Source organism: Zalophus californianus, chromosome 7, assembly GCF_009762305.2.
Source record: "Zalophus californianus isolate mZalCal1 chromosome 7, mZalCal1.pri.v2, whole genome shotgun sequence".
In the NCBI taxonomy this organism is placed as follows: Eukaryota; Metazoa; Chordata; class Mammalia; order Carnivora; family Otariidae; genus Zalophus; species Zalophus californianus.
Window position 1 is genome coordinate 118,503,914 of NC_045601.1, and position 26,572 is coordinate 118,530,485.

Below are 26,572 nucleotides of genomic sequence, written 5' to 3' on the forward strand. Positions count from 1 at the left end.
ACACGCCCCCTGATTTGCATAAAGGGCGGGGCACCGTCTACCCTATCCCTCTTTACTTCGAGGGCTGTCCTTATTTAAAAAAAAAAAGCAGGGCGTGCGGAGCAGGCATAGGTTCTTTGCATAAAGACGAGGGACTTTCAGGCGCTAGGACGCCGGTTGGCTAAAGAGACGCGCCCCCGGCGTCGGCCGTTAAGACGCGTAGAGGGGGCGGGAATGCAGTGCCTGTCGGCCGGGCGGTTAGGGCGCAGAATTTGTACGACTAATGGGGGGCGGGGGGAAGGGGCGGAGCGTGCGTCGTGCGTTCGTGGAAAGATGAGAGCGGAGAGACGTAGGGACGCGGAGAGTGGAAGGAAACGATGCAAGACTGGCAGTGCTTTCAGCGAGGATGGAGCGAGAGCACGGGGCGGAAGGGGTTAGCTGCCGGGGGGCGGGGCTTACGTAACCAGGGAAGAGTCCCGACTCACGAGTCCATTCGCCAGAGGTGAAAGCACCAAAGAGGCGGGGCCTTCTAGTTATTAAATCACGTCATGCAAATGAAGTGGATAGACAGGCCAATCCTGGGGTCCAGGGGAGTGTATCGTCGGCCCCGTGCAGTGTAGGCATTCTTTTGCTAGTTCTATTTATTTGCATAATACATGCAAATCGTTTGAACAAAGATAGGGTAGGAATGACCTCTTCGATCAACATATCGGCAACCAATGACTAAGACATTTAATTTTATAACCTATAATTTTCATGAATATATTTGTATATCTGATACTATTGGCGGTTTGTATTCTCTTCACAATGGGTTTCATTCTGCGAAATGTGGTACTAGTTCCGTCCTTTGTCTCCTATTACTGTGCTCCTGTCAGACCGGCTACCCGTTCAGCAAATCATTCGACAACTGTTTCGAAGGCGTGAGAGATATCCACAATATATTGTGAAAGTAGAGGGATAAAATCAGATCCTGCCTGAGGAAGTTCAGAAATGCTTCTAGAAAAACGTGGATCTTTTTAGATGTGAAAAACTAGTTAGGATTTAGCCAAGTTTGAGGAGAGGGTGCACAGCTCAGGCCCAGTGAACTCATGAGCAGAGACATGGTTTTAGGGATCCGTGCCTCTCACTTGTTGTGACTAAAGAGACTGCTTGTCCATTATGGAAAATGAGATCAGAAAAATTAGCAAGAATCCGGGCGCCTGGGTGGCTCAGATGGTTAAGCGTCTGCCTTCAGCTCAGGGTCATGATCCCAGAGTCTTGGGATCGAGTCCCGTATCGGGCTCCCTGCTCCTTGGGAGCCTGCTTCTCCCTCTGCCTCTCTCTCTCTCTCTCTCTCTCTCTCTCATAAATAAATAAATAAAATCCTAAAAAAAAAGAAAAAGAAAAATTAGCAAGAATCCGATAACAGTTTTATCCTGAGGCACATTAAGATAGTTGAGATGACTTCAGTTCTTAAGCATTCAAAATGATTCTCTTGTCCCCCTCTCCCTGGTCACCTGCCACAGCAAAATTTCTTGGAAGAGTTATCCATATTCACTGTCACCAATTTCCCTCCTGTCATTCATTCTTTTTTTTTTAAGATTTTACCCATTTATTTGAGAGAGAGAATGAGAGAGAGAGAGAGCACGAGAGGGAAGAGGGTCAGAAGGAGAAGCAGACCCCCCGCTGAGCAGGGAGCCTGACCACGCAAGACTCGATCCCGGGATTCCAGAATCATGACCTGAGCCGAAGGCAGTCGCTTAACCAACTGAGCCACCCAGGCACCCTCCTGTCATTCATTCTTAAACCAACTCCAGTCAAGCCTTTACCCCAATCTTTTACCCAGCGTGCGTGTATCAAGGACATAAGTCTCATGACTTGAAATAGCATTCATGTGCTGATGACTCCCAAATGCAGACCTCTCTCCCAAACTCCAGACGGATACACAGCTATGTACTTGACATCTCCTCTTGGTTATCTAACCGATCATTTCAAATTCAGTATGTCCAACACCAAACATTTGATCTCCAGACCCTCAAAATTTGCTCTCTTCACAGCCTTCATCATCTCAGTTGGTGGCAATTTAAAAATTATAGTTAACCTAAAAACCCTGGAATCCTCATGGACTCCCTTCTTTATTTCACTCCCCACTTTCAAGCAGAGAGGAACTCCTGTCTTGAGAAAATATCCAGAATCCAGAATCCAGCCAATTCACTTACACTGCTTCCACCTTGATCTCTCACCTGGGTTACAGCTACAGCCTCCTAACTTATCTTTAGTCTACCCCTGCCCCTACTGCAGCCAGAGTGGGCCTTTTCTCAAAGGAGGCCTCAAAAGGAATCCCTTGCTCAAAGTCCTACAATGCATCTCAGTTTCTCTCAAAGTCCTTAGAGTGGCCTACAAGACCCTAAATGACTTGACCTCGTGATTTTATCACTTGCCCTACTTCTACCAGGCATGTCTCACCTTGGAGCCCTTTTGCTTCTCTTTTCCTTGCCAAGCTGACTCTTCCCACAGAAACCCACATTGCTCATTCCTTTACCTCCATGAGGTCTTTGTTCAATGCTGGTCCTCTTCTCAATGAGGCATACCCTGATGACACATTCAAAATTTTAATCTTCCCGGGGCGCCTGGGTGGCTCAGTTGGTTAAGCAACTGCCTTCGGCTCAGGTCATGATCCTGGAGTCCCGGGATCGAGTCCTGCATCGGGCTCCCTGCTCAGCAGGGAGTCTGCTTCTCCCTCTGACCCTCTCTCCTCTAATGCTGTCTCTCTCATTCTCTCCCTCTTAAATAAATAAAGAAAATCTTTTAAAATAAAAAAAAATTTTTAATCTTCCCTGACCATCCTGTTACCCCTGATCCCCTTTAACTTGCTCTACTTTTTCTTCTAACATCATATAAATTTTAAATTATATTTATTGTTTGTTGTCTGTCCTCCTCCCACACCATTTTCCACAACAGAATGTAAACTTCACAATGGCAAGGATCATTGTTTGGTTGACTCTTATATCCCAACCACCTAGAATAGGGAATGGTACAAGGTTGATGGCCAATAAATTATTTTTATATTTTTTTAAAGATTTTATTTATTTATTTGACAAAGAGAGAGAGAGAGAGGGAGCACAGGAGCAGGGGGAGGGGCAGACAGAGGGAGAAGCAGGCTCCCCGCTGAACAGGGAGCCCCATGCGGGGCTTGATCCCAAGATCCTGGGATCATGACCTAAGCCGAAGGCAGACGCTTAACTGACTGAGTCACCCAGGCGCCACCCCGCCCAATGATTTTTTAAGTCTTTTTATCAAAGCATAATATATTTATTTATTTTTGATGAATTTTCACAAACTGAGCAGAACATGTAGCCAAAAATAAAACTTTAGCGCCACGGAAGCTGCTAGAGGGCCTCTTCCAATCATTGCCCTCCCCCAAGACTTACTACTATCCTGACTTATAACAACATATATTAGTTTTACCCTTTTTTGTACTTTATACAGATGGAATTATACAGTAAGAGTTTTCCTGTGTCTGTCTTCTTTTGCTCAACATTATGTTGAAGAAGTTCATCCACATTGTTGCATGTAGTTGTGGTTTGTTCATTCTTGTTGCTGTAAAATAATAGTCCAATGTATGAATAGAACCCAATTTATTTATCCTGAATGAACGAATTATTTAAGCTCCCACTCCTTTGTATCCTCCTCGATGTCACCAGAGTTGTTGCAAAGATTAAGAGAATTAGTACACAGAAAGCATTTAGGATAGTATACAGTGGGTGCTCAATAAGTTTAGCTATTGATTTTGTTATGTTCAGATATTTTATCCAACTTGCAGTGATCTCTTCCTCATCTGAAGCCCCATACGTTTACTGTAGCACTCTTTAAGAGGCCAACCTAGCTTCACCACTGGGAAGAGCCAACACTCCTGTTCTCAGTACATGAAATAAGCTGGTGGGGGGGCACTAATTGGATTATCTCTCCCCAGAAAGTCAGGAAATCTGAAATAGTGGCCGGAGTCTGGGGATTGCTAGAGTTAACACTCATCTGGACCTGTTGGAGGAAAGGTCCAGGAACAGCCTCACTGAAGACTTGGGAACTCTGTGATTTGTTCTCTCCCTGGGATTGGCTTTTTTTTTTTTTAAGATTTTATTTATTTGACAGTGAGAGAGGGAACACAAGCAGGGGGAGTGGGAGAGGGAGAAGCAGGCTTCCCACTGAGCAGGGAGCACGATGTGGGGCTCGATCCCAGGACCCTGGGACCATGACCTGAGTCGAAGGCAGACGCCCAACAACTGAGCCACCCAGGCTCCCCCGGGATTGACTTTTTAATCCTTTCTGCCATCCAAGTATTCTGTATCCCCAGTATCTGTCCTCAATATCCTCCAAATAGAAGCTCCCTTTCTCTTCATTAGAGTCAGTTTCTGCAGCTTGTCCCCTAAAAGGACCTCAATGACTCATTTAATGCTTAACTTATCAGGACTTACAGTTTTCTGAATCCTTTACTCTATTCAGTAACATCAGTTCTTTTATCCATCCATCTATCCATCCATCCATTCAATTTTTAAACATTATTGAGGGCTTATGATATGCCAGGCGCTGTGAGGTAGATCATATTATCCCTACTTTCTGATGAAAGACTCAGAGAGTCTTAGTGATTTGTTAGGTAACAAAGACTAGTGATGGAGAATATTGGTTTAAGATAATCCTTGCTTGGGGCCCCTTGCTGGCTCAGTCAATAGAGCATGTGACTCTTGATCTCTCGGGGTTGTGAGTTGGAGCTTCACATTGGGTGTAGAGATTACTTAAAAAAAGTAAAATCTTAAAAAATAAAAAAAGATTATCCTTGCTCTTCCCCATGGGCCTGGGTGGTGTTTTTTCTGTCTGTACATGTCTTTTTGTCCCATCTAAATTCCTTGAGATCAAGGCTATCATATATCTGGAATCTGCCTTGAAGTCCAAAACCATCTGCTGTAGTTGACACATTACAAAATTGTGGATGGATTGCTCATATGGGCAAATCCTTGCTGCCCTTCCCTCAAAGATGTTCACTTCTTCCCAAACCCAGGAAAAAAATTCCCCCCAAACAGAGACCAAGCTGACTTGATCCGGAGAAGGATAGTTTATTTAATTTAGTGTACCTCTGGCTCATAATTCTGTGTCCTTTTTCCATGTTGGGATCATTAGAATCCCCATCAATCTCACAACATTCCCCTACCACAAATTAGGGCAACTCAGAGATATTTTTCTTGGTTGGGGGACCTGCTGGCTTCTCCTGTTCTCTCGCTTTCTCCTCATACATCAGGATCCTGGTTGAGATGGGAAGAGACAGAGGGATCAGGGGACAGTCTTCTTGAGAGAATAAATCTTAGGCTGCTGTGAAAGTCTGGAAGAGGACAGGCGTTATTATGGTGGGAGGAGGAGGAAGAAGAGCAGGGATGGCCATGCTGGGGGCTGTAGGGACCAGAACAATGGATAGGGATAGGAACTTGGAAGGGTCCCTCAAAGAAGGGAAGAAATAGATGCTGAATAATGTGCAGGTGAGCCTGGGGATGGGGGTAGGGTTGAGGAGAAAACAGGTAAGCATAGGATAGATTGGCACTGGACCCTCACATTTTTAAGATGGCAGATCTCTTGCCCAGCATCATCTTGAGGAAGTCAGAGTAGCTGAAAGTCTCCCCAGAGCCGCCGGACACCTCCCTGATTAATTTCTTGAGCTCCAGGTGGGTCTTGGGGACCCCCAGTTTCTCCAGCATCCGCTTCAAGGACATGATATCTAGAGGCAGAGGAGGGGGGTGAGAAAAGGGGAGCCTCTCTCTCTCTGTCTTCACCTTCCCATTCCCATTCTAGTCCCTCCTACTCTTGTAGCTGGGCCCTCTCCCAAACCACTGGGAATGGAGCATGGTAGGAGAGACCTCCCTCTTCCTGGGTCTGCACACCCCCCCCATCACCCTTTTCTCACCGATATCTCCGTTTCCATTCAGGTCAAACTCCATGTATTTCTCTGAGTGAGAGGAGAAAGCAGGGTAAGCGCTGGCTGGAGGGTCCCAGGCTGGGGCAGGGCAGGGGCTTGAGAAAAGGGCCGCTGACCAAGTGCTAGGTGGGGAAGATGTGGAAAGGGGAGGTGGGGCAAGCAGAGGAAGTGTGGGTTGGGTTGAGGCACCCTGTTAAAGTGTAGGGAACCAGAGAGGGTGCTGAGAGGGGCAGCCCAAGGAAAGAGACTACAACCAGGGGGAACAATAGAGGCAGCCTCCCTTTTTTCCACCACACATGTAGACTCTGCGTCTTTGAGGTCCTTTCTCTGTTCTTGAGGAAATCCTGCCCTCCTCACTCCCCATCTGCCCCTACAGTTTTCCCCTCACTCTTGAAGGTTTCCAGTTTGGAGGGCAGATCCTCATCACTGCTATATTTGGGATCATCCAGGAACTGCTGTGGGGAGAAAGCAAGAGCCAGGATAGTTCCCCCTGGTCCAGGGGCCCCTTCCCCGCAGGCCCTGCCCCTCAGATCTTCCTTTTACCTTGTTGATTTCATCGAGTCTCTCTTCCTGCTGGGCCTTCAGCAGCCCGAAGGCTTTTCCTCCTGAGGGGGCACAGAGGTTAATGTTTCTTCACCCCCCATTACTCTTCTTTCCCCCACACCAGCCCAGGGTCATCACAGTTCTGCCCTGCTAGACCTGCTCACCACCTCCTAGCCCTGCCCAGGTCTGTCCGTCTCCTTGCTCCCATTTTAGGCTCTGCCTCTTCTACCTTCCTTACCCTGTAAATCCCTGGTTTGGCTCATAGCTCAGCAGATGTTGATGGAGAGACTGGTAGATAGTTGGTTAGAGATGGAGCTGGTGCTCTCTCGGTCTGCCGGCTCTCCTCTCCCATCAGCCTCCTCGGAGGCCTCCCTCCTAAACTTCCTCTTTCCCCTCATTCCCTCCTCCTCCAGTCTCAGGCCTCACTTCCCCTCAGCTTCTGCTGACATGAGCACCCCAGGAGGAAGGGGCCGGTGGCTCTAGGATTGAGATGAGAAAATAACATTTTCCCAAATTCCTCTTAAGGAGAGCCCAGTCTAGGGGTGCCTGCGTGGCTCAGTCATTAAGCGTCTGCCTTTGGCTCAGGTAGTGATCCCGGAGTCCTGGGATGGAGCCCCACATCGGTCTCTCTGCTCAGCAGGAAGCCTGCTTCTCCCTCTCCCAGTACCCCCTACTCGTGTTCCCTCTCTCGCTGTGTCTCTCTCTGTCAAATAAATAAATAAATAAATAAATAAATAAATAAATAAATAAATAAAATCTTTAAAAAAAGAAAGAGAGCCCAGTCTGTGCAGGAAGAAGCCACTGGAGGTATGGGGGAGGGCTATTTACTCTCAGGAACAAATAAATGGTCTTTGAACAGGTGCAGAGGGTCAGGTAAATAAATCTTAAGACTTGCATTTTGTCGGATGTCATGAGTCTGGGCACGCAGGTTTGGATACATAGCCGAGGAAGGGCTGACTGGATTTTTCTACACTGTGAATGGGAGAAAAATCTCAAGTCCACCGGCAGCTCTAAAAGGACAGCAAGATGGCGTAGGGTCGAAAAGGGAGAGAAGCTTCACTCCCAGTCTGGCAGCTCCACAGAGGCACTTGGAAATATGGCAATGCCTAACACATGAATTGTATTTGTTCGCTTTAGGATGTGCAATGTAACCCATTCATCTTATCTCCCTTGAAATATTTAGTGAAATCTACAGAGCTCAGGAATTTTTTTTAAAGATTTTTTTAAAAGATTTTTATTTATTCATTTGAGACACAGAGATACAGAGAGAGAGAAAGAGCATGAGCAGGGGGAGAGGCAGAGGGAGAGGGAGAAGCAGGCTCCCCGCTGAGCCAGGAGCCCGACGTGGGGCTCTGGGACCATGACCCGAGCCAAAGGCAGACGCTTAACCATCTGAGCCGTTGAGGCGCCCCAGGAATTTGTGAATTTAAGTAGATTCTTTGGAGGAACTGAAAGTGGTGCTGAGAGAGACGGTATTTGTGGACACAAGAGCCAGGGGGTGAAGCCCACATTAGGGGTGTGTGTTTGTGTGCGTAATCGGGGCCAGTCACCGTGGGTTCAATAGGGTGGGTAAGTAGCCTCTAATAAATGTCTCCCCCACACATAGCCTTTTCCCTTTTTTTCGTTGTATGGGTAGTTGCTTCCCGGGGGGGGGGGGGGGCGGTGAGGCAAGTAGGTTCCAGAACCTCACTGAGACATTTTTGTTCAAACTCCCCACCATTTTTGTTCAAACCTCCCAAACTCTGGGTGGTTCAGTCAGTTGATTGTCTTGACTCTTGGTTTCTCAGCGTTGTGAAATCTAGCCCCGCAGGGGGCTCCCTGCTCAGTGGGGAGTGTGCTTGAGATTCTCTCCCTCTCCCTCTGTCCCTCCCCCTTCACTCTCTCAAATAAATAAATAAATAAATAAATAAATAATAAATAAATCTTAAATAAATAAATAAATAAATAAAAACGAACTCCCCACCCAGAGCTCCACCCACCCTGTCCCAGCATCGATGGAGACACCTTTCCTTCTCCTCTCCCCTTCACCTTACTTCCCCTTCTGCAGCTGGGAGTATTCACTTCTCACTGCCCTCTCCCTGACCCGTGCAGGTCGGGGGAGATGCTGGGGTGAACTCTGAATTCTGGACTTCCCTTTACTGTAGCTGCCTCTCTCCTTTCAGAGAAAGCTGCAACCCACACTCAGGTCTCAGTGCCTAGTGGGGGGGATTCATTTCTTTTTTTTTTAATTTTTTATTGTTATGTTAATCACCATATATTACATCATTTGTTTTGCTCATTTCTTTATTCATACATTCATTCAACAAATAATTATCAAATGCATACTATATGCCACCTCAGTGATCCAACCAAGTGTCAATTCTTGTCCTCATGGACAGTCTAACTGCGGAAGACAGACAATAAAAATAAACATATTGGGCGCCTGGGTGGCTCAGTCGTTAAGCATCTGCCTTCGGCTCAGGTCATGATCCCAGGGTTCTGGGATCGAGTCCCGCATCGGGCTCCCTGCTCTGCGGGGAGCCTGCTTCTCACTCTCCCACTCCCCCTGCTTGTGTTCCTGCTCTCCATGTCTCTCTCTCTGTCAAATAAATAAATAAATAATCTTTAAAAAATAAAAATAAAAAAATAAACATATTGGGGTGCCTGGCTGGCTCAGTCAGTGGAGCATGTGATGCTTGATCTTGGGGTTCAAGCCCCATGTTGGATATAGAGATTACTTAAAAATAAAAAATTCTAAAAATAATAAACATATTAAAGGTGACAAGTACCTATGCAGAAAAACAAAGTAGGGAAGGGGGATAGGAAGTGCTGTGGTAGACTGCAGTTTTATTTTTGTTTTTATTTTTATTATTTTTTAAATATTTATTTATTTGAGAGACAGAGAGAGAGAGCATGAGCTGGGGCAGGGCAGAGGGAGTAGGAGAGGGACAAGCAGATTCCCTGCTAAGCTGGGAGCCTGTGGGGGGACTTGATCCCAGGACCCCGAGACCATGATCTGAGCTGAAGTCAGATGCTTAACTGACTGAGCCAGGCACCCTGGACTGCAGTTTTAAAGAGGGTGATCAGAGAGGCTTCTCTGAGAAAATATTTGAGCAAAGACTTCAGATAGGGGCATATCTGGCTAGCCCAGTCAGTGCAGCATGTGAGTCTTGATCTCGGGGTTGTAAGTTCGAGCCCCATGCTGGGTGTAGAGATTACTTAAAAATAAAATCTTAAAACAAAAAAAAAAGACTTCAAGAAGGTATGGAAATAAGCCATGTGGCTATATGAGAGAGGAGCATTTCAGGCAAGTGCAAAGGTCCTGAGGTGAGAACATGTCTGGATATCTGGAATATTTGTGAAGCAGCAGGATGGCCAGTGTAGCTGGAGCCAGGTGGATGAGGGGAAACAGGCAGGAGATGAGGCCAGATTGGGTAGGGCCTTATAGGCCATTGGGAAGTCTCTGGCCTGTATTCGGGATGAGACTCCCCCCCAGACTGTTCTTTCCATCAAGAATGGTTTGGCAGACTACCATAGTGGGACAGAGCTTAGATGCTCAGAGAAAGCCCTGGGATAAAGTGAGAGCTGCTCTGACATGGGACAAAAGTGAAGAGTAAGAGTATCTACAAGGGCAAAGGGTGGAGAACAAAACCCGGTGTAAACACAGATGGCAGGAAAGCCTGTGAAGACCCGACATACAGGAAGACATCGCCCACCCAGACTCAGGGGCCCGGCCCCCACGGTCACAGAGAAGGCTGACTCCCAGTAGTAGGGGTGAAGGGGGGGCTTCTGGGCAAGGGTGGGAAATGCAGGGTTGCATTAGGGGGCAGCTTCAAGGAATCCATGAGAACACGGACATAGGGGAAGTAGATAGCTCTCTGACTGGCTGCAAAATCTAGATCTGAGCAGAGATAATGCAGGAGCTCCTTAAAACAGTGGTTCCCTCTGAGTGGCCCTTCCCACAGCATTACGTGGAGGTGGTTAGAAATGTGCCTGGTTGGACTACTTGGTATTTACCCCAAAGATACAAATGGAGGGATCCGAAGGGGTATGTGCACCCCGATGTTTATAGCAGCAATGTCCACAATAGCCAAACTGTGGAAAGAGCCAAGATGTCCATGGACAGATGAATGGATAAAGAAGATGTGGTATGTATATACAATGGCATATTACGCAGCCATCAAAAGGAATGAAATCTTGCCATTTGCAATGACGTGGATAGAACTGGAGGGTGTTATGCTGAGCGAAATAAGTCAATCAGAGAAAGATATGTATCATATGACCTCACTGATATGAGTAATTCTTAATCTCAGGAAACAAACTGAGGGTTGCTGGAGTGGTGGGGGGTGGGAGGGATGGGGTGGCTGGGTGATGGACATTGGGGTGGGTATGTGCTTTGGTGAGAGCTGTGAATTGTGTAAGACTGTTGAATCACAGACCTGTACCTCTGAAAAAAATAATACATTATATGTTAAAAAAAAAAGATAGCAGGAAGGGAAAAATGAAGGGGGGCGGAATTGGAGGGGGAGACGAACCATGAGAGACTATGGACTCTGAGAAAAAAACTGAGGGTTCTAGAAGGGAGGGGGGTGGGGGGATGGGTTAGCCCGGTGATGGGTATTAAAGAGGGCACGTACTGAATGGAGCACTGGGTGTTATACGCAAACAATGAATCCTGGAACACTACATCAAAAACTAATGATGTAATGTATGGTGATTAACATAACATAATAATAAAAATTTTTTTTTTAATTAAAAAAAAAAAAAGAAATGTGCCTGGTTGGGCCTCAGCCCAAACCTACTGAATCAGAAACTCTGGGGGTGGGGCCTGACAATAGGTTTTTAACAAGTGCCTCAGGTGCTTCTGATACAGGGTCAAGTGTGGGAGTCATTGCCCTAAAGCAATGGAGAGGTGCCCGAGCCTGTGAGGCCTGCTAAACCCAGGCTGAAGGTATCAGCGTAGCTTAAGTACGGGTTAGTGGGGGGTGCGGCTGATCAGACTTGGAAGAAGAAGAAAAGGAGTCACAGGGGCCAGACATGTTACTGTCCAGCGAAGCAGTCAGGAAAATGACCTACCTGGAGAACCCCATGAGATTAGAATCCCTATGGAACCGGCACCTGTTGCTAAGGGCCCTTGCTATGATTCCATGCTTTCCCGGGGGGAACTGCTGCTTAGAATCAGGCCCTATGGAGTGTGCTTACAGGAAAAGCATACATGGGCCAGAAAACTTGTTGGTGTGTGTGTCCTGTTTGCCCCTCCATTTTCCCTCTCCCACTCTGCTCTCTGCCGCAGGAGGTGAACCTGTACAGAGCACATCAAGGGCACCTCTGGCTTCCAGCCAGTCTTGGCTGTTGGAGAGCCTGGCAGGAGAACAGCAGGAGGGAGGACATTAAGCCGCGGGTGTTGGTTCCCCTGGCCCCCTTCCCACGGGGTCACCTCAGGCTGGCGGAAACCTCCACTTACAGGCAATGCTTCTCTCCAGGCAACCTGCACTGCAAAGCTCTATCCTCCTCCTGGTTTCTGTATGCCCAGGAGATAGATATCAGTGGGTCCGTGAACTTGGAAAGGGAAAAATGGACATCCTTTTCTCATATTCAACATTACATGTGCTGCTTGTCAAAAACCACATCACAGTTTAAAGTTCTTTTTACTTTATTATTATTTCTTAAAGTTTATTTATTTAAGTGATCTCTACACCCAACGTGGGGCTCGAACTCCCGGCCCTGAGACCAAAAGTTGCACGCTCTTCCAAATGAGCGAGCTGGGGGGCCCCACAGTTTAAAGTTCTTGTTCAAGCCAAGCAATAATATAGTTTGCACTGATGTGTCTTTGTTTATTAAAATCTAACTTCAACGTGCCTGTATTTTATTTTTTAAGATTTTATTTGTCAGAGAGAGAGAGAGCACAAGCTGCGGGAGTGGCAGGCAGAGGGAGAGGGAGAAGCCGGCTCCCCACTGAGCAAGGAGCCCGATGCGGGGCTTGATCCCAGGATCCCAGGATCACGACCCGAGCCAAAGGCAGACGCTCAACAGACTGAGCCATCCAGGTGCTCCTATTTTATTTTTAAGATTTCATTTATTTATTTGATGGAGAGAGACACAGCGAGAGAGGGAACACAAGCAGGGGCAGTGGGAGAGGGAGAAGCAGGCTTCCCGCAGAGCAGGGAGCCCAATGTGGGGCTCAATCCCAGGACCCTGGGATCATGACCTGAGCCGAAGGCAGACGCTTAACAACTGAGCCACCCAGGTGCCCCGGAGTGCCTGTATTTTAAGTGAACTCTACCCCCAACGTGGTGGGGTGCAAATTCATGGCCCCGAGATCAAGAGTCACATGCTCTACCGACTGAGCCAGCAAGGCGCCCTAACTACATCACTAATGAAGTTATCTTTCCATTATTGTAAATAATACTGTTCATTTAAGTACAGAAAGCTTTATCCACTTCTACAATTTTTTTTAAGTAAACTCTAGCCCCAATGTGGGGCTCAACTTGCCTGTATTTTAATTTTTTTTTAAAGATTCTATTTACTGGGGCGCCTGGGTGGCTCAGTTGGTTAAGCAACTGCCTTCGGCTCAGGTCATGATCCCGGAGTCCCGGGATCGAGTCCCACATCGGGCTCCCTGCTCAGCAGGGAGTCTGCTTCTCCCTCTGACCCTCTTCCCTCTCGTGCTCTCTCTCATTCTCTCAAATAAATAAAAAATCTTAAAAAAAAAAAAAAAAAGATTCTATTTACTTTATTTGAGAGAGAGAATGAGAGAGAGAGAGCACATGAGAGGGGGGAGGATCAGAGGGAGAAGCAGACTCCCTGCTGAGCAGGGAGCCCAATGCGGGACTCGATCCTGGAACTCCAGGATCATGACCTGAGCCGAAGGCAGTCGCTTAACCAACTGAGCCACCCAGGCACCCTGTATTTTAATTTTTTTAAAATATTTTTTATTTAATTTATGAGAGAGAGGGAGAGAGAGCATGCACAAGCAGGGGAGCTGCAGAGGGAGAGGGAGAAGCAGGCTCCCCGCTGAGCCAGGAGCCCGATGCGGGGCTCGATCCCAGGACCCTGGAATATTGACATGAGCTGAAGGCAGACACTTAACCAACTGAGTCACCCAAGCACCCCTTGCCTGTATTTTATTTTATTTTTCTATTAAATTATTTATTTTTAAAGATTTTATTTATTTGACAGAGAGATACACAGCGAGAGGGGAACACAAGCAGGGGGAGTGGGAGAGGGAGAAGCAGGTTTCCCGCGAGCAGCGAGCCCGATGTGGGGCTCGATCCCAGGACCCTGGGATCAGGACCTGAGCCAAAGGCAGACGCTTAACAACTTTATTTGAGAGAGAGAGAGTGGGAGAGCGCATGAGACGGGGGAGGGTCAGAGGAAGAAGCAGACTCCCCGCTAAGCAAGAAGCCCGATGCGGGACTCGATCCCGGGACTCCAGGATCATGACCTGAGCTGAAGGCAGTCGCTTAACGAACTGAGCCACCCAGGCTCCCTTGCCTGTATTTTAAATGTCTTGTTTTTTATATAATGTGGTAGTAAAGTACATGATTTATTCTATCGCAACTTTTTTTTGAAGTTATTTATTTATTTATTTATTTTTAGTAATCTCAACCCACCATGGGGCTCACACTCACAACCCTGAAATCAAGAGTCACATGCTCTTCCAACTGAGCCAGCCGGATGCCCCTCTATGCAGCTTTTTATTACTATTTTGGTAACTGGAACTCAATATAGTTGGTTTACTTTGTTATATATATTTTTATTTTATGCTCTACTAGAATGCCCAAGACATCTGTGATACAAAATAAGTAAGAATTGCTGCTGTAATCTCTTTCTCCCCTCATCCCTTTGGACCTGAGGTGGCAATATCCCTTGGGATTCCCCTATATTCCACTCACCTTTGTAAATAAATTAGCTCCTCAAATTAACCTAATTTTTAAAATTTTTTTTAAAAGATTTTATTTATTTATTTGAGAGAGAGAGAGAGAGTGCATGAACGGGGGGAGGGGGCAGAGGGAGAAGCAGACCCCCTGTTGAGCAGGGAGCCCCATGCGGGCTCAATCCTGGGACTCCGGGATCATGACCTGAGCCGAAGGCAGACACCCAACTGAGTAAGCCACCCAGGCGCCCTCAAATTAGCCTAATTTGAGGGTGCTGTTTCCTGTTGGGACTCGGACTGATAGAGTGTGCACACGTGTGTATGTAAGCGAATGCGGGGGGCTGGGAAGAAGTGGATTTCTGCAGCTTTATTTCTCACTGTAAATGGGCAAAAGGGCTTCGTGTGTACGCACCAGACTCGGGAGCTTGGTTAACAAGATGCTCTCCCTGAAGCAAAGCCAGGAAGCATCGGCTTTATTGAAAGACTTCGCTTTTCTAAAAAGTTTCCTTGGGAGCCTGGGTGGCTCAGTCAGTTAAGCATCTGCCTTCGGCCCAGGTCATGATCCCAGGGTCCTGGAATCGAGTCCCACATTGGGCTCTCTGCTCAGTGGGGAGCCTGCTTAAGCTCCCCCTGCTTGTGCACTGGTACATGCTCCCTCTCTCTTCTGACAAATAAAATCTTTAGAAATAAATCAAATCCTTTTTATTTATTATTTTTTTATTTAAAAAAAATTTTTTTAAAGATTCTATTTTATTTATTTGTCAAAGAGAGAGAGAGCACGAGTGTGTACAAGCAAGGGGAGTGGCAGGCAGAGGGAGAAGCGGACCCCTGCTGAGCAAGGAGCCCGATGCGGGACTTGATCCCAGGACTCTGGGGTCATGACCTAAGCCGAAGGCAGCCGCCCAACCAACTGAGCCACCCAGGCATCCCAATAAATAAAATCTTAAAAAAAAAAAAAGTCTCCTTGCAGGGCTTTGAGGGGAGCGTAGCAGCAATTTACTCCTAAATTTTACCTTTTGTCTCCTGGAAACCATATCCAGCAATAATGAGACTGGTCACACACACAGGCATGCGTGCTACCTTTTCACTGCGGCTAGGAGACACAGCATACCTACAGACTCCCAGTTCTGTGTTTGTGTGCCCAGATTCCATATCCGACAGGCAGTCGCCAGTGGTGCCCCAGGGGAAATCAGGAAGAGAGGAAGGGCCCAAGTGACAGCTCTGAAAAAAACAAATACTCCTTCCTGGGAGGAAAGGCCTCACCCTGAGGAGGAGAAGCTGAACGCAGGATGGACCAAATGCACTCAAGTACTGCTAAAGGTGGAGAGAGAATGTTTTGAAGTGTCCAAAGGGACCCACAGGGGGTGCATCTCAGAAAGTACCAGCAAGGGACACGTGGATGACTCAGTCGGTTAAGCATCTGCCTTTGGCTCAGGTCATGATCCGGGGTCCTGGGATGGAGCCCCACATCCCCACACCCCACAGCAGAGCTTCCTGCTCAGTGGGGAGTCTGCTTCTCCCTCTCCCTCTGTCTGCCTCACCCCCTGCTCATGTTCTCTCTCTTGCTCACTCTCTTTCTCAAATAAATAAATAAAATCTTAAAAAAAAATGAACATTAAAAAAAAAAAAAAGATGCCTGGCTGGCTCAGTTGGTAGAGCATGCAACTCTTGATCTTGGTGTCCTGAGTTTGAGCCCCATGTTGAGCATAGTTTACTTAAAAAAAGAAAAAGAAAAGAAATGAACAGAGATTGTTGGATTGTGAGAAAAAAGGTAAAAAAGAGCAACATAGAATCTTGCCGTTTGCAACGACGTGGATGGAACTAGAGGGAATTATGCTAAGCGAAAGAAGTCAGTCAGATAAAGACAAATACCATATGATTTCACTAATATGTGGAATTTAAGAAACAAAACAGATGAACATATGGGAAGGGAAGGAAAAATTAAAAAAGATAAAAACAGAGAGGGAAGCCAACCATAAGAGACTCTTAAATATAGGAAACAAACTGAGGGTTGCTGGAGGGGAGGTGGGTGGGGGGATGGGGTAACTGGGTGATGGGCATTAAGGAGGGCACGTGATGGAATGTGACTGGGTCTTACACGCAACTGATGAATCAGTAAATTCTACCCCTGAAGCTAATAATACACTATATGTTAACTAAATTGAATTTAAATTAAAAAAAAAGAGCAACACAATTTACTGACAGATGACAACACACCAGAAATACATTGCCAAAAGCTGGTAGAAATTGTAGCCCAAAATTCCAAAATGAATTGAAAAACAGCAAAAAAAAAAGAAAGAAAGAAAGAAAAGAAAAACAGCAAAACTTGGTAGAGCCATTTAGCAGTGAAGGAAGGACACATATCAGAAATGCAAGTATTCAGTGAACAGATGGTGGATAACAAGAGGGTATGGGTGGGAACAGGAGGAAAGATACAGAAGAAAAATACAAAACTATTTCAAAAATGAACACTGAATTTCTTGGGACAATAAAGACATAATATACATTCATAATTTTTTTTAAAGATTTTATTTATTTAGGGCGCCTGGGTGGCTCAGTTGGTTAAGCGACTGCCTTCGGCTCCGGTCATGATCCTGGAGTCCCGGGATCGAGCCCCGCGTCGGGCTCCCTGCTCAGCGGGAAGCCTGCTTCTCCCTCTGCCACTCCCCCTGCTTGTGTTCCTGCTCTCGCTGTGTCTCTCTCTGTCAAATAAATAAATACAATCTTAAAAAAAAAGAAAATTATTCATCTTATCAAAATTTGCAATGTATCTGACATTATATTCCCTTTCATTATTTATTTGTGTGTGTATGCCATTTCTCCTCTTTTCCTTTTTTGCATAATCAATCTGGTCAGAGATTTTTAATATTAGTAATCTCGGTAAATATGTAAAACATTACATATTTTGTAAATATTTAAAAATGTTTCCTGCTGTATTGTTTCTTTTTTATTTCAGTAATTTCTAAAAGTATCTTTATTATTTTCCTCTTTAATTTTTTATAATTACTCTGTGCTCTTTTTCTAAGATTTTATTTATTTATTTATTTATCAGAGAGAGAGAGAGAGAGAGAGAGAGAGAGAGAGAGTGCATGCATGAAAGCACAAGCAGGGGGAGCGGCAAGCAGAGGGAGAAGCGGGCTCCCTGCTGAGCAAGGAGCCTGACGCAGGACTCTATCTCAGGACTCTGGGATCGTAACCTGAACCAAGGCAGACACTCAACCGACTGAGCCACCCAGGCACCCCTCTTTCTAAATTCTTGAAATAACCTGTCCAACTCAATGACTTTCAAACCTTCTTTTTTCTTTTATTTTTTAAAAATATTTTATTTATTCATTTGAGAGAGACAGAGAGAGGCAGAGAAAGCACAAGCAGGAGGAGAGGAAGGAGAGGGAGAAGCAGACTCCCCGCTGAGCTGGGAGCCAGACATGGGGCTTGATCCCAGGACCTGGTTAGCCATCTGAGCCACCCAGGTGCCCCCCTCCTTTGTTGTGTTTTGTTTTTTTAGATTTATTTATTTATTTGAGAGAGAGAGAGAAAGCACAAAGGGGGGGAGGAGCAGAGGGAGAGGGAGAAGCAGGCTCCCTCGGAGCAGGGAGCCCTCAACAGTTTAGATAGGCAGGATTTTCACTGTCGTTCAGTTCAAAATATTTTAAATTATATTATTATATTTTCTTTAACATTTGAATTATTTAGAGGTAGGTTTCTAAAGTTTCAAAATACATTAGAAAACACTTAAAATTTTTTTCCAAGCATATAATAAATATTCTTTGTTACTGCTCTTAAATTGTCATGGCTTTTGGTTAGCAATTGTATTCTATATGATTTTGATTCTTTTTTCTAAATGTCTATGTCGTACCTGAAAAGAATGCGTATTTTCTAGCTTTTTGAAGAGTCTACATATTTACCTTAGATCAAGCTTGTTAACTATCCGGTTTCACTCTTCTTTGTCTTTCATAATTATTTCCCTGTTTGATTTACCAGTTTCTGATGGATGTGATTTAAAGTTTTCCTTTAATATTTTAGATTAATTTTTTTTTAAATAAAGAACCTGGCACAGAGAATCTGAGGGCATCTGGGAGTGGTCCCAGCCAGCCTTGGTGGAGCCTGGTAAGGCTTCTCAGGAAAGGAGCGATCGCTCCCAGAGGAAAAAGGCGAGTTCCTTGCAGCCTTGACTCATTCTCCCACGCAGAGAGAAATGGAGGAGAAAGAGAATGAAAGACGGGTTGGGGGGAAGAGATGTGCTGGGAAAATGTAGGGTAAGATGGGGAGGCAGAAAGAAATGTGGAGAGAAATGGGGGAAGAGAAAGAAGGATGGAGAGAGAGGTGCCTGGCACATGGAAGGTGCTCACCAAATATTTGTTGAATGAATGAATTAGTGAACAAGCAGATGGGTGTGGGGGGAGTGAGTAAAGATGTATGGAGAGATGTGGGGTGTGCGTAGAGACAGGGAAGAAACAAATGATATGAATAAAGATGGTGAGAGGAAAGAGTTGTGGACAGAGATGTGGGAGATATGAGAGAGAAGGGGAGAGGTGAGGAATGATACAAGGGAAAAGGAAGGCAGAGTGTCCGGCACATGGAAGGAACTCAGTACAACTGCTGTTGAATGGATGGATGAGCCCCAACACTTGGAGAGGAAGGTGTGCAATGGATGTTGAGAAGAAATCACACTGTCCATCAGAGAAGCTATTGTACTCATTTTATCCTGAGATGACGAGGCCCTTAACTAGCAGTGACAATTAAGACATGGGAAGATACTTGCGATATCTTAGAGGCAGAATGGACAGGACTTAGAGATGGTTTGGATGGGGGAATTGAGGGAAGGCAGAAAAATATAAATCCCAGGCTTTTGCCTTAAGTGATGGGGTGGATTGTGCTTCCATGCACTGAGATGGGGACTCTGGGAGGCTGACACAGTTTGGGTGGACACTGATGATTTTGAATTGCCTGTGGAACACTCTAGAGGAGATGTCCCGAGGACAGCTAGATATTCTGGACTTGGACCTCAAGAAAGAGGCCTCAGGTGAAGGTGTAGACTGAGATGGAGATACAGACTGGAGTCTCGACGGAGAAAATGCAGTAGTTAAGACTGGGTAAGCCCCACGGTAGGTGCTCGCAGTTTGCTGAATGAAAGTGAGAGAGAGGGCACCTGGGTGGCTCAGATGGTTAAGCGTCTGCCTTCGGCTCAGGTCATGATCCCAGGGTCCTGGGATCGAGTCCCGTATCGGGCTCCCTGCTCCCTGGGAGCCTGCTTCTCCCTCTGCCTCTCTCTCTCTGTCTCTACGGAATAGATAAATAAAATCTTAAAAAAGAAAGAAAGAAAGTGAGAGAGAAAGCACCCCAAAGTCCACCAACAGCTGAATCATGTGAGAGCACATGTATAGGGTACAGGAGTCTGGAGGGACTCAGGCCTAATTGCTTTTATTTCCCTGGGAAAGGGGAGGTAAGATTCCAAAGGGGACCAACTTCCATGGTGACGTGTAGAATCAAGGTGATGGTTGGAGTAGACCAGGGAAAGCAACTGTGAAATCAGTATATTGAAAAATCATTTGTTGGGCACCTGGGAGGCTCTTGATTTCGGTTCAGGCCATGCTCTCAGGGTTGTGGTATCGAGCCCCAAGTTGGGCTCAGTGCTCAGCATGGAGTCTGCTTAAGATTCTGTCCCCCTGCCCCTCCCCGCACCTCGCACACACTCTCTAAAAAAAAAAGAAAGAAAAGAAAAATCATTTACAAGATGTGTGCAAGAATGTTCATACCACCCACTTGTACATCATCAGGTGAGTGGATAAATAAACTGTGGTACATCCATATTATGGAGTACCACTCAGAAAAAAAAAATAAAAAGGAACAAGCTACTGATACACACAATAGATAAATCTCACAGACATTATACAGAATGAAAGAAGCTGGATACAAGAGTGTATACTATGTGATCACACTTATATGAAGTTCAAGAATAGAGATATAATATAGGGGTATACATTTATAGGGGTATAAATCAGTGGTTGCTTCTGAGAAGGGAAAGGGACTGACCAAAAAGAGGCAGGGGAGAATTTTCTAGAGTGATGGAAATGATCTGTATCTCACTTGCAGGTGTGTATTGGTTTGCCAGAGTACACTGAACTGTACACTTAAGATCTGTGCACTTAAGTGGGGTGCCCGGGTGGCTCAGTCGTTAAGCGTCTGCCTTCGGCTCAGGTCATGATCCCAGGGTCCTGGGATCGAGCCCCGCATTGAGCCCCTGCAGAGCAGGGAGCCTGCTTCTCCCTCTCCCACTCCCCCTGCTTGTGTTCCCTCTCTCGCTGTGTCTCTCTCTGTCAAATAAATAAAATCTTAAAAAAAAAAAAAGATCTGTGCACTTAAAAAATTGTTTTAAAAAGACCTGCATTTTGCTGTATATAATTATATCTCAGTGTTTAAAAATATCATTTACGTGGACATGAAGTTCCCAGAGGGATGGCAGAGGTTGAAATAGAGAGGAAGCTGGAGAGTTAGGTGCCTGCTCTTGGTGAATGTGACGGAGAATAGACCTTGACGGCAAGGGGGCGGAAGGTGGCAGAGTCCGATGCATGAGCCTCAGAGGAGAAGCTGTGGTTAGAGACTGAAAGTGGAACGTGGGGGCTGCTAATTTGTTGAAAATGTTTATAAGGACTTGGCCAGAGGAGGAGTCACCTGCGTCTCACCACTCCCAGCACAGGAGGAAATCCCCGGTAAGATGGGATCACGGTGCTGGGATTCCAGGGTTCCTTCTGTGCCTTCACCTCTTTTCCTGCTCTGAGCTCTGACCACCTTCAAGGAAGCCCATGGCGGGGTGTTAAAGAAGTTAGACCAGAGGGCGCCTGGGTGGCTCAGTCGGTTAAGCATCTGCCTTCGGCTCAGGTCATGATCCCGGGGTCCTGGGATCGAGTCCCGCATCAGGCTCCTTGCTCTGCAGGAAGCTGCTTCTCCCTCTCCTCCCCACTTGTGCTCTCTCTCACTATCTCTGTCTCTCTCCTTCAAATAAATAAATAAAATCTAAAAAAAAAAAAAAAAAAGAAGTTAGACCAGAGGGGCATCGGCTGCCTCAGTGGTGGAGCATGTGACTCTTGATCTCGGGGTTGTGAGTTCAAGCCCCATGGTGGGTGTAAAGATTAACTAAAGATAAAATCTTAAAAAAAAAAAAAGTTGGTTTCAAAATAAATAAGTAAAGAAACTAGACCCAAGATGGGTGCACATCCACTCCACAACTTCTTCATTCGTTGCCTTTCCTCTTAAAAGTTTCTTTTGAAAAAGTCCATCCCTGGGCTGATTAGTGCAGCAGTTCCCATCCTGCTGGTTAAAGTTCCCTAGAGAGTCTCAGAGCTATTGAAAGGGTCCCTGAATCTACACGTATGCCAGGATTTATTCTAGATGGACTTAAAAGAAATCCAAGTACAATCTTTGGAATCCACAACATTTTTGGATATTGGAAATCTTGGGTAGAGACAAGAGACGGAGAGAGCAAGCTATCCTTGAGTTCAGGCGCAGCTCTAACAATGGTCATCCTAGCCCCAGACTGGGGAGGACCTGGGGCAAACCTACACTGAGCGTCCCATACAGTGAAGTCTGGAAATTGACAGATATTGTTCTCATCTCAAGGATATGTGAGCAATGGAACCAGGACGCCAACTCAGGCTAACTTGACTTCCAAGCCACATTGTCCTGGGACAGGGAGCAGTGCCCTGTGGGTGTACCTTGAAAGTGTGCAGTTTTCCCTTCGGCCGGTTGCCCATCCCACCCTCACACCCCCACTCCACCGGTGGTGATCTCTACTCCCTCCTCAAACTCTGGGCTTCTCATCGTTGAGTAGAAGAGACAATTTCCTCCACATTGACTCTCTGGGGTGGACATGGGCTGTTGATCGGACGAGGCAAGGTAAGGGGACTGGGCCGAAGCTGGAATTAAGGCCCATTTGGGAAAAACCACCCAGGGGCGTCTCAGGCCTCCCCATGCTCCATGGCCAGCAGGGGGCAGCCCTTGCCTTGCCAAGGGCACCTGCGTCCCACACCCTCAGGTTAGAGGCCCAGAGGGAGCCCGGCTACTACTGGAGCATGGCTGAGTCAGTCCTCACCAGATTATGTGGTTGTGGTGTGGGTGCTTGTGTAGGTGGTTTGGAGAGGTTAAATATGTTCAGGATCGTATAACTAGTTTGTGAAGGGGCTGGCCTTTGAACCCAGGCTGACTCCAAGCCAGCATTCTTTTTTTACGATTTTATTTATTTATTCATGAGAGACAGAGAGAGGCAGAGGGAGAAGCAGGCTCCCCACTGAGCAGGGAGCCCGATGAGGGACTCGATCCCAGGACTCTGGGATCATGACCTGAGCGGAAGGCAGCTGCTTAACTCTCTGAGCCACCCAGGCGTCCTCAAGCCAGCATTCTTAACCATGAAGTTGCTGCTACTCCAAAACAAAACTCTAGATCGCTGCAGGGAAGAATGGGAATTTCACAATGTATTGTGAAACGGAGCTGGAGACAGGGACCCTCAGGGAAAAAGATGCATTAACATCAAAGGAGCCAGAGAGAACTGTGCGCTGAGGGCTGGGCCCATGCCTTCCCCGGCATTGTTCAGGGGATTCTCCTCTTCTATGGGCTGTGCGGTCTCATGTAGGTGTGTAATGCATATCCAAGAATGTGTGATATATTCTTCTACCAATCCCTGTATAGCCTTGCAGTTATGAACTCAAAGTCTTTCCTTTGTGTCTGTAAGAATATTTTTCATGTAAGGGCACTTGGTAGTTTCTCAAGAAATGCTAGCTAAACAGTGAACAAAATAACAGAGTGGGTTTTCCAGTGGGTGACAAGTACTTGCAGAACACAATGAGTAAAGCGGACCTCAGCGAGAGGTATATTCCTTTAATGGAGATCTGAATATGAATGAGTCCAGACCTCTCCATCCGTTGCTTTCACTCATCAGCCAAACCACCCAAGTCTACACGATCTAAGTAAAACAGGTTGTTGATTGCTATGCAAATGAAGCTTCCAAAGTCCCTAGCAACCGCCCACCCGCCACCACCAATCAGCTTGCTTCTCCTAATCCCCTCTATTATAGAATTTCTAGAGCAGTCCTAGGGGTGGGCCAGCCTAGAGGGAAGGGAACAGATGGGGTGGTTCTGGGCACTGCTGAGCCAAGACGGTGGGGGGGGGGGAGTAGGTTAGCTCTGGGCCCAGGAGGGCTCCTGGAGGCGTATTCTGGGTAAAGCGTTGGTCTTCTTGAACCTCAGGAGGTAGGGGAACCACATCCTGGTCTCACCCACCCACCCTAGTGTGAGCTGCCATCTCAGCCCTCCCTTCCCCCTCAGACACTTAGGCCACTGGACCATGTGTTGTCCCCGCCTCCTAGCGACCCAGATACTGCCATTAGCAGAATCCTCTCTCCTCAAGGAGGCATGCATGTGATGCCCGAGGTCCCAGGTCCCAGGTCCTTGATAAGTGATGTGTGACTCCTGTGTGTCATAGGACGCTCCCCACCTCCAGCTGGTGGTGACCAAAGGCCTGGCCACAAGCACTAGATTGTTCTTCCTCCACCCAGACCTTACTTCTCAGATCCCCTTTGCCAACTGGAACACCCTCTGACATGACCCGGATGCTGTTGCTCATCTTTATCATGGTCCATCCAGGTGAGAGGGCTTTCTCCCAGAACCCTGAGGGGTGTGATGCGGGAGGAGAGAGGATGGGGGAGGCTGACATTGAGGCCTGAGGGGAGTGGCCCAGAAAGAAGAGTGGGAGTGGGTGGGGTCCTCCAGGATCCGAAGCAATGTGGACACCCCCAGTTCACAATTCCCTCCATTTCTCCTTGTTGCCCACTGGGAGGGTCACACCCCAGCTTCCGTCCCAGCGGTCCTTTCTTCTCAGCCACCATCCTAGTAAGATAAGAGTTGAAGAACCAGTATGAAGAGCTGGAAGGGAGGAAGAGGTGAAATTTTTTTTTGAAGGGGTCAATTTTAATTTGATGAACTTAATAAGCCTATTAAACACGGCTTATTATCTAGGGTCTAGATGTAATTAGGAGTTTGGGAGACCTAATTAACTCTGAGGGAAGTTTCTCAGTGAAACTGATTTTAATTAACTGAGGGACGTTAACTATCAGCCGTATCCATGAACTAAATGCAGTGTGGACTCCAGACTCACAGCTTTAGCATCAGCTAGGAACCTGGGGCAAATTCTCGGGCCCAACTCTAAACCCGATGAGTAAAAATCTCAGGGGTCGGGCCCAGGAATCTGTTTTAACAGACATTCCGGTGATTCCGATGTGCTCTCAAGCTTGAGAACCACTGAAATAGAAGAATGGCAGGTAAATTTCATGAACTAGAGAATCTAATCGGAGATTTTACGAATTGCTTTAATTCATCCATTTGGTTGAGTTAAAGAGGGATTTCAATCAATTATTGCTATGTCTTCACCTGAAGACTTTATTAGTTAATGCTCTTTTAACAAAAAACAAAGCAGCAAGGGTGGTGTACTGTATACGGTATGCCACTGGTATGAAAATAATACCTGGAATAATATAGTTAATTATTAGTTAGCTAGGCAGCCACATTCATTAATGAGCTCCGATTTCAATGGGACAGGTTAAGTTTCAGCAAGACACTACTAGTGAATGCAGCTGGACAGTGATGGGATGGGGTAAGGATGAGAGTTGGTATAGGAAAGGATTTGAAAAACTATTTATTTTTTATTTTTTTAAAGATTTTATTTCTTTATTTGACAGAGAGAGACAGCAGGAGAGGGAACACAAGCAGGGGGAGTGGCAGAGGGAGAAGCAGGCTTCCCTAGGAGCAGGGAGCCCGATGTGATGCTCCATCCCAGGACCCTGGGATCATGACGTGAGCCGAAGGCAGACGCCTAACGACTGAGCCACCCAGGCGCCCTGAAAAACTATTCGATAAACAATGTTAAGAAATGAGGCTGGTGGAGAGTAAAGGGTTTCATGAGGTAGCAAAGTGCTTGATCCTCTGGGTCCTCTGTGGGTGGGGACACCTCTGGGATACTCTACTGCAAGCTCTCTTGTCCTTTCTCTATATTGTAACCGGAGAGGTGTTTCTCTGGGTCTTCTCTTTGTCTGCCAGGATCCTGTGCTCTCTGGGTGTTCCAGCCCCCGGAGATTCGTACCCAGGAGGGCACCGCTGCCTTCTTGCCCTGCTCCTTCAATGCCAGCCGAGGGAAATTGGCCATTGGCTCTGTCACGTGGTACCGGGACAAGGTGGCCCCAGAGAAGGAAGTGAGGAATGGGACCCCGGAGTTCAGGGGCCGCCTGGCCCCTCTTCCCTCTTCCCGTTTCCTCTATGACCATCAGGCCGAGCTGCACATCTGGGACACCCAAGACTGTGATGCTGGAGTCTACGTGTGCAGGGTGGAGGTGCTGGGCCTAGGTGCTGGGACAGGGAATGGGACTCTGCTGGTGGTAGAGAAAGGTGAGATGGGAGACCCCACTCTTCCTGGAAGGTGGGAGTCTTTCCCTGAGGCCCCCTGCTCTCTGTCCCTCCCTGGGCCTGTGCCTGCTTCTTCCTTAGGTCCCCCCTTCGCCCCTTCCTTCTACCGCCCCCATGCAGGACCTCCTTGGCTAGGGGCCAGCACAGTCCTCCTCCTTCGGGCTGGATTCTATGCTTTCAGCTTTATCTGTGTGGCCATGGGCAGCAGCATCTATTACCAAGGCAAATGTAAGGAAGGGGGCTAGGGCAGTGGTGGAAGAGAGCTGGAGGAGGGGGAGACAGAGCAGTGGGAGGAGGGCTGCGGCGGCCGCCGAGCAACTCCTGTGGTCTCTCCTGCAGGCCACCGTCACCTGGGAACACGCTGCCACTTCTTAGATGCCGCTGATGAGTGATTCCAGACCCCAGGCATCCAAATGTCTTCAAGAGACCCCAATAAATCCTCCTCTGCCCCACCCGCTAATGCCTTCTTATGAGTCTCATGTGTTTCCTTTTCCATTACCAGGGACCCCAATATGCCCCTCTCTGGGGTCCCCCGACTCTTAACTCTCTCTTCTACCAAGCCTGGCCTGGAAAGGTCCAAGGAGTGAGCTTCCCGGTAACCGTGCCTGGAGCCCCCTCCCATCATCATCCCAGGGCTTAGCACCTCCACCTTTCTGGGGTACAGGAGGCTGAGGCGGATTCTCCTGAGAAATGGGGAGTATCAGATCTGATGAGTCCTACATGTCAACTCCCCATTCCAGCCAGGCCCACGCGTGTACTCTTTCTGGCCTTCAGGGGAACTTGGGTCCCTCAACACCCTTCTTCCCCTGA

The 26,572-nt window shown here is 47.0% G+C and overlaps 2 protein-coding genes across 8 annotated transcripts; one reads left to right on the forward strand and one right to left on the reverse strand.

The window, feature by feature from the left end:
- Nucleotides 1–3,262: 3,262 nt before the first annotated feature.
- AIF1 (allograft inflammatory factor 1) lies at nucleotides 3,263–6,846 on the reverse strand. Of its 4 annotated transcripts, XR_004820213.1 has the most exons (7): nucleotides 6,699–6,846; nucleotides 6,461–6,522; nucleotides 6,306–6,372; nucleotides 5,906–5,947; nucleotides 5,557–5,719; nucleotides 5,085–5,252; nucleotides 3,427–3,558 (listed from the first exon to the last, which is right to left on the reverse strand). XR_004820213.1 is itself a non-coding variant. In XM_027603904.2 (6 exons), the coding sequence occupies exons 1-6, from the start codon at nucleotides 6,721–6,723 to the stop codon at nucleotides 3,423–3,425; spliced, it is 492 nt and encodes a 163-aa protein (XP_027459705.1). In that variant the 5' UTR covers nucleotides 6,724–6,846; the 3' UTR covers nucleotides 3,263–3,422. The 4 variants fall into 4 exon arrangements, 3 of the variants coding, with proteins under 3 accessions (XP_027459705.1, XP_027459704.1, XP_027459707.1); XM_027603904.2 differs by lacking the exon at nucleotides 5,085–5,252 and having other exon boundaries at nucleotides 3,263–3,558; nucleotides 6,306–6,369; XM_027603903.2 differs by lacking the exon at nucleotides 5,085–5,252 and having other exon boundaries at nucleotides 3,263–3,558.
- A 14,088-nt stretch (nucleotides 6,847–20,934) lies between these two features.
- NCR3 (natural cytotoxicity triggering receptor 3) lies at nucleotides 20,935–26,544 on the forward strand. 4 transcript variants are annotated; one of them, XM_027603865.1, is made up of 5 exons: nucleotides 20,935–21,025; nucleotides 23,863–23,950; nucleotides 25,400–25,744; nucleotides 25,883–25,990; nucleotides 26,102–26,214. In XM_027603865.1, exons 1-5 carry the CDS (start codon nucleotides 20,954–20,956, stop codon nucleotides 26,152–26,154), a joined length of 666 nt encoding a protein of 221 aa, XP_027459666.1. In that variant the 5' UTR covers nucleotides 20,935–20,953; the 3' UTR covers nucleotides 26,155–26,214. The 4 variants fall into 4 exon arrangements, with proteins under 4 accessions (XP_027459666.1, XP_027459668.1, XP_027459664.1 ...); XM_027603867.1 differs by lacking the exon at nucleotides 25,883–25,990 and having other exon boundaries at nucleotides 20,938–21,025; nucleotides 26,102–26,544; XM_027603863.1 differs by having other exon boundaries at nucleotides 20,948–21,025; nucleotides 25,400–25,990.
- Nucleotides 26,545–26,572: the final 28 nt, after the last annotated feature.

Excerpts from the sequence above, each read along its gene's own strand:
- AIF1 (XM_027603903.2), bottom strand. The coding sequence starts at position 6,723 with ATGAGCCAAACCAGGGATTTACAGG. Across the intron at positions 6,373-6,460 it reads GACTCGATGAAATCAACAAG|CAGTTCCTGGATGATCCCAA; the intron begins GTAAAAGGAAGA and ends TTCTCCCCACAG. Across the intron at positions 3,559-5,556 it reads AGATCTGCCATCTTAAAAAT|CAACAAGAATGAACAAACCA; the intron begins GTGAGGGTCCAG and ends ATTATTTTACAG.
- NCR3 (XM_027603863.1), top strand. The coding sequence starts at position 20,954 with ATGTTTATAAGGACTTGGCCAGAGGAGGAGTCACCTGCGTCTCACCAC. Across the intron at positions 21,026-23,862 it reads AGCACAGGAGGAAATCCCCG|ACCTTACTTCTCAGATCCCC; the intron begins GTAAGATGGGAT and ends TCCTCCACCCAG. Across the intron at positions 23,951-25,399 it reads CTTTATCATGGTCCATCCAG|GATCCTGTGCTCTCTGGGTG; the intron begins GTGAGAGGGCTT and ends TTTGTCTGCCAG.